At 40.1% G+C, this 6821-nt stretch overlaps 1 protein-coding gene across 1 annotated transcript; it reads left to right on the forward strand.

Moving 5' to 3' along the window:
• The first annotated feature begins 332 nt into the window (after positions 1-332).
• Positions 333-6606, forward strand: LOC7484441 (protein STICHEL-like 2). The gene is made up of 7 exons (XM_002318062.4): positions 333-903; positions 1334-3009; positions 3090-3309; positions 3839-4024; positions 4160-4378; positions 5121-5863; positions 6249-6606. Exons 2-6 carry the CDS (start codon positions 1432-1434, stop codon positions 5813-5815), a joined length of 2898 nt encoding a protein of 965 aa, XP_002318098.4. The 5' UTR covers positions 333-903; positions 1334-1431; the 3' UTR covers positions 5816-5863; positions 6249-6606.
• The last annotated feature ends 215 nt before the right edge of the window (positions 6607-6821 follow it).

A 6821-nucleotide genomic window follows, 5' to 3' on the forward strand; every position in this document is an offset into this window, starting at 1 on the left:
GGCACCAACCACCAAAACTAACTGAAACGGACACGATATGCTATAGAGTGAAATTACTAAACCACCCTTCTAGTCCAACGAAGCTCTCTTTTCGAGATACACAGACCACAGGAGACCAGAGAGACTAGAGAAGAGACAGCCAGTCTCCCCCCACCCCCGTCTGCTACCTCTGGCTTCTGCGTGCCATTTGCCAAGATAGACAGAAGAAATATAATAATATAATTGCAGAATAGAACTTGAAAAACTATATAAAAAGAAAAGAAAGGAAAGCTTATTTATTCTCTTCTTTAAAATCAATATCAGCCCCCGTAGTCTCATTAATTACACTCACCACTTCTTACCAACCAGTTGCCATCACCTCATCAACATCTATCATCAATGCCATCTACTCCTCACAGAAAAATCAACAGGGTTCCTGTACAGTTGAACTGCTACGTTATATCTTCTTCAAAGACATCGCCTGTCAAAACCAAGACGACCTGTTTTGTTGTGGGCTCTTCGGTATTCCGCCTTTTACGCTATTATTCAAGCATTTGCTAACTTCGATGTTTGAATAATTTCCATGGACGTAGTAGTAGCAAGAATTACGTTTCCATTTAATTTATTTTCCAGGTTTGTTTTGGTTTTCTCAAACTTTGTCGTGTTCTTTTTTTGTTTTCTTACTTGTTCTTTATTTTATTTCTTCCTTGTTTGAAATGCCCTCTGAATTCTTGGATTCAATCTCGTCTTTCTTTCCTTTTTTTTAAAAAAATAATAACCTAGGTCGATCTTTTTTACTTCAAGTCCTGCTATTATCTCTGTTTAGAAGAGCAATGGGATTGGCTTAACGTTTGTGCATGCTCTCCTGGCTGTCTTCTTCATCTTGATTCTCTTCTCTGTTGCGCTTCTTTTTGGAGGTTAAAGGTACCCTTTTTTATTCTCTTGCTTTTGACGTGGTTTGTGGATAGAATGTGATGAGTTTTTGCATGCCGTTTTTAATTATTATGCGATTCGAACTTGTTTTCTCCATTCTCTTTTCTCACATTTGTTCATGCTGATGCTTATTGATGATAATTAAATTTATTTAGAATATCTTTTGACTTTCTGCGTTTTTCCGGTCTATGTGGCTATGGGTTTATAGAGTGCACAGAAGATAAAGGGTATGATTGTCGCGTTTGGTCTTTGAAATATTTTGAGGTCCCCCCCTCCATCACCAGTCACCCTTACTTTTTTCTTTTTTTAAAAAAATAATTAATATAGGCTTCATAATGTCCATGCGATGATGGGTTTTGGATATAGATAAGATATGAAGGTGTGTTTCTTATCTAGGATGTCTGGATTTTTGTTCTATCAGGATGAGATTACATCTCTCTATGGTGGTGGATCCTGAAATTTGATTCTGGAGTGGGCCAAAGGAGTTTATTTCTTATTCGTACTATTTGATTTTGGAAGATGGCTGACGGGAGGCGACATTCAGTCGATATTCCCATAACAAGAACCCTCATAGCCCTCAGGAGAGTGAGGTCACTACGGGATCCATCAACCAATTCTATGAGCAAATTCTCTGCTTTGCTGGAAAATGCCACCTGGGAAACAAATTCCACCAAAGAAATATCTATACAGTTTGCCGATGTTTCCAAAGAAGGTCGCTTGAATCACACTGGTCTTTCAGGATGGAAAAATTTAGGTCTTGATGAACACCGGGAGGAACAAGTTGATAATTTTGATTCGCAATATGATATGGGAAGGTCCGAGTTAATTTTCCGTGAGAGTTCTGGTGGAGTGAAAAGTATGGATGCTCCTCTTACGGCCGAAAAGGTTGAAGGGGATAATTATGAGAGAGAGGCTAGTGGAACTAAGTTGTTGAGTGAAGAATATTATGGCAGTCATAGGAACAAAGTGTTGGATTTGGTATGCACCACACCTTTGAGCAATCAACTGGTGGACCGGGATTCAACTAGTGGACCCATTACAGGATCTCCACTAGGAAGTGACCACTCTGTTCCAAGACAAAAACCTCGATCCAAAAATCAAGTCAAGTCATACAGTGGGGTGGGTGACGTTTTGAGTCGTGCAGGTAGTCCATGCTTATCTGTCAGTGATGCTTTGTCCAGCCATAGCACGTCATTGTTTGCTAATGAAGAGACTGATTTCATGGTTCAAAATGACCGTGGATGTGGGATAAGCTGCTGCTGGACAAAAACCCCAAGACTCAGAGATTCAAATCCATATTCCGATGCAGAAGGCAATCCATTATTGTCCAGAGATGTAGCTGAGACAACTCGTGGGAAGAGGAGCTGGAAGCACACTACAAATGAAACTCCTAGGAGTTTGAGTCAGAAATTTAGGCCAAAATCTTTTGATGAATTGGTGGGACAAAATGTAGTGGTAAGATCTCTTTTGGGTGCCATTTCTAAAGGAAGGATAACCTCTTTATATCTCTTCCATGGTCCTCGTGGCACAGGCAAGACCTCTGCCTCGAGGATATTTGCTGCTGCCCTGAATTGCCTCTCACATGAGTACAAACCATGTGGTGTCTGCCGAGAATGTGTTGCGTTCTTTTCTGGGAGGAGCCGGGATGTGAAAGAAGTTGACTCCATGAGAATTAATCGGGCCAAAGGGATTAGATCTCTTATAAAGAATGCATCAATGCCACCAATTTCATCACGTTTCAAAGTTTTCATTGTTGACGAGTGTCATTTGTTGCATGGAGAGACATGGGGAACTGTTTTGAATAGCCTAGAGAACCTGTCGCAAAATGTTGTCTTTGTGATGATCACTCCTGAACTTGATATGCTACCGAGAAGTGCAGTCTCTCGGTCTCAAAAATATCATTTTCCAAAGATAAAAGATGCTGATATAGCCAGCAGATTGAGGAATATCTGTGTTGAAGAAGATCTTGACTTTGATCAGGTTGCTTTAGACTTCATTGCTGCTAAGTCAAGTGGTTCCCTTAGGGATGCTGAAATTATGCTTGATCAGTTGAGTTTGCTTGGTAAACGAATTACAATGTCCTTGGCCCATGAGCTTGTGAGTGCTCTCTTTTCTTGTGAATATTTACTGAATGTTTCTTCTCATCGAATTAATAGAAGTGATCATGTTATTGTCAGATTGGAGTGGTTTCTGATGATGAATTGTTTGATTTGCTGGATCTGGCTTTGTCATCTGACACGTCAAGCACTGTCATAAGAGCCAGGGAATTGATGAGGTCCAGGATTGATCCTATGCGACTTGTATCACAGCTGGCAAATCTCATAATGGATGTTCTTGCTGGAAAATGCCAAGATAATAGTTCTGAAGTCAGAAGAAAGTTTTCAAGGAAGCATGCTTGTAAGTTTTGTATAGTTCAAATATCTGTGCTGTCTTGCTTTGGAGAAAATTATCATTTTTAGTAACATCGATTTGAATGCTTTGCCAACGGTTATTTAAGCCCTCATTTAGTTTTGCATTCTTTCTGACTTTGCATATTGTCTTTGTTGGCTAAAGCCAAAGCCACTGGTATGGCATGCTGAATTGCGCTAATTTTAGTTTAGCAGTTCAATTAGTGTCCCACATAACTGCCTGGCACCAGTTTACTCATCAGTGACTAGTGACAATGTGTACAGACAATGGGCATGCATGGCCCCACACATGGCATTACATTGGCTAGTGCCATACTGATTTTTCGCCCATATGAAGATGATTAGCATATTACTGCTTGACTATCTAGCACATGATGCCTGTTTAAATTGTGTTGTTTTCAACTTCAAGATGAACATATTCTCCTTTTATTTTTAGCTGTATCATCTGCTTTATTTGTCACTATATGCATTTGCATATCTTTATTATATGCTGAAAGTTGCAAGTTTTCTTCTTACAGCTGAAGGAGACATGCAGAGACTGAGTCATGCATTGAAAATACTATCTGAAAGTGAGAAGCAACTGAGGATGTCAAAAAACCAAAGTACATGGTTAACAGTAGCTCTTCTGCAGTTGAGCTCGCTGGAAGCCTCTCCCATGGATGTGAATGATTCAAAGTCTTCAATGAGAAATGGACATGACCGAGGTCAGATGTTTACCACGGCCTTTTTTAGCATTCCATTCATCTAAGTGTATTCTCCCTCACTCTCTCATGGTTGAGAAAGTCCCAACTGTTTACTGGAATAAATTTTTCATGTAAAGTTAATTCTTGTGGATACAGATGGGGACTTTTCGAGCACGCCATCCACCGGGGAGAGCTTGAAGCATCTTGTCCTGCATTCATGTGAAGACAGGAAGTCGGAAAGATTGCAAGTACAAGGGGATTGTAAAGTGACATTGGATTCCATATGGAAGAGAGCTAGTGAATTATGCAAATCAAATTCACTCAGGAATTTTCTTAGGAAACAAGGGAAACTATCGTCTCTTCATTTTGATAAAGGTACATGCATGTGGTTTTCTTTTTCAAGCTTCTGCATCCACCCTTACCATACTTTTGTCATATAGAAAATGAAGGAATGGCCCTCCATGTGATTTTCTATCACTAGTCGACTTCCAAACAATGGATTCATAAGCAACCATAATGTCAAAACCATATAAATAGTAGATTACACCATAGGAAGGAAGGGGACGATTATCCAAATGATCTCTTGCTATTAAATAAACAGGTTAATTGACTTGCTATTACTGAAGTTCTGAAACTTGCCCAAGGCCTTAGTCACGAGTTGAACTTGTCATTTATTTTTTTTATTTTGTTTTGGAAAAAAAGAAGTGAAACAATGTTTTTTTTTAACAAAAAAAAAAAGTTGACAGGGTCTCACTTGGGTTACAGGTTGACCCACTAGTTTGACTGGTTTCCCAAGGTAATTGCATAGCCAGTCCAAAAGGAAACGGGTCTCCAGGATGACCAGGACCCATTGACCTGGGCTGGGTTTCAGAACATTAGCTGTTGCAAAAAATTTCAGTGCGTCAGTTGCTTATATTTGCAAGTTTTGAAAGTTTCAATGGCGTCATTGCCATATTGATTGCTTTCTTCCTCCATCAACCCTGTAGATGTTGGTAGAATGTCTCATTTTTTGCTCAAAGGGTTCTCGTTAGCAGCTTGCTTACTTATAAATTTGTTTGAAAGCATGGAATGTGTTTCTCTATCTTGCAATTGATGACTGAGCCATATTGCACTTTAGGTCTGGCAGTAGCTGAATTGGAATTCCATCATCCAAACTATGCATCCAAGGCTGAAAAGTCATGGAAGTTTATTGCAAGTTCACTGCAAACAGTTCTGGGTTGTAACGTTGAAATCCGGATCAATCTTGTAGTTTGTGCTCCTGTGTCAAAGTGTGCCAAACTAAGGAGGCTATCTTTTAGTTTGTTTGGTTGTTCTCGGATAACACGGCACAAGTCACATCCACCCATGGAATGTGGATGTGGAAGTGACTCCGACTACTCTGATCACATCTCTGAGAAGCCTATGATAAGGGAGAAAGCTATTTCAGCCTGTCCCTCTGATTGTGGATCTCAAATACCACACAGCTGTTATCACAGAGTGGAAGTAGGGAAGGCTTTAAGAAATAGTGAAGGTAATGTGCTGAGCATAGGGCCAACCTCATCTCACAGATCACTGCCTAATGATACATCTAAAACACCTGGGTATGGGTTTCCTTCTTCAAAGGCTGGAGAAAGCGACCATGACTATACAATTTTCTCTGGTCAAGAGGCCGAGGATCAGCCGAACTGCTTTCCTAAAAGTCTTAGGCTGCCAAAGAAGTCACGTTCTTCAGAGACTACTAAAGTGGTTCGTATTTGTACTCATCAAGAAAACAAGCTGGCATTGTCTATCCCTGGGAAGGAATCTGTTGAAAACATGCACCATTGCCAGTGATTCATATTTATTAAGTGGCAACAACTACAACTCCACAATTGAGAATGGGTAAGAGCTCACATAGCATCCAATCACATATGGACTTTACAGTAGTTAGCTATTGAATGCAATGTGTGCATGAGTATCCAAGGCCAAGCAAAGCAAGTTTTGGCAAAAAGACTGAGAATATATAAATTTGGGGAACTGGCAAGGGATTCTCCATTTCTTAAATAATGGAAGTTTTATTCCAAACATTCCCCGGAAGATCCATTTCCTAAACGACAATCTGTTTTGTTCTTGTATTTAGTTATCATGAATTTGCTTGCCACGAATCACTGTGAATATCTAACTTGAAGCTAGAAACATGACTGAGTTACCGAAATATTGGTGGCACACCGTATTCTACGTTGGTTTGAATGTTCGCTTAGTGAGTAAAGGTGTGTCAATGTTGCAGGTTTGGGAGCTAGCTCATCGGCAACAAGAATCAGCTTTGGTTAGCCGGGTTCTTCCCAGTAACGCCGCCAAGTAGCTCTGCTATCCAGGGAAGATGACGGTACTTTTGTTCACTGCAAGGAGCTTCAAATATGCTTTGTGCATTGCACTTTTTTGGATGCATACATATATGTTACAGAATGTCGTGCATGTCAGTTCTCCCTGTGAAATGAACGAAACACACATATATGCTCAAAGCTATGGATTCTGCAGTGAAGTATATCATAGTTCTTTCAATTTTAAGTAGTTTCAGTGTGTTGTTAATTCCAGATTTAAAGGTCAGCTATGACAAGCACAGGTAGCAATCTATTCTTGGCTGATCAGTTGTGTGTGACATGCTGCCATCACATAGTTCCATAAGGTTGCTAGATATGGCTGGAATTGTGAAAGCTTGGGAACATGCCATCAAATTTCAAATTTCACTGTTTGCATGGCAAATAGTGAAAGAAGGAAAGAAAGAGGAGAGAAGAAAGAGAGGAGGGGGGAGCCCAACAGTTTGGGCCTGGCCCAAACGGCTGGGTTCCAATTTTTAATT

This window comes from Populus trichocarpa, chromosome 12 (assembly GCF_000002775.5).
Source record: "Populus trichocarpa isolate Nisqually-1 chromosome 12, P.trichocarpa_v4.1, whole genome shotgun sequence".
Taxonomy (NCBI): Eukaryota; Viridiplantae; Streptophyta; class Magnoliopsida; order Malpighiales; family Salicaceae; genus Populus; species Populus trichocarpa.

Excerpts from the sequence above, each read along its gene's own strand:
- LOC7484441 (XM_002318062.4), top strand. The coding sequence starts at position 1,432 with ATGGCTGACGGGAGGCGACATTCAGTCGATATTCCCATAACAAGAACC. Across the intron at positions 3,310-3,838 it reads GTTTTCAAGGAAGCATGCTT|CTGAAGGAGACATGCAGAGA; the intron begins GTAAGTTTTGTA and ends TTCTTCTTACAG. Across the intron at positions 4,379-5,120 it reads GTCTCTTCATTTTGATAAAG|GTCTGGCAGTAGCTGAATTG; the intron begins GTACATGCATGT and ends ATTGCACTTTAG.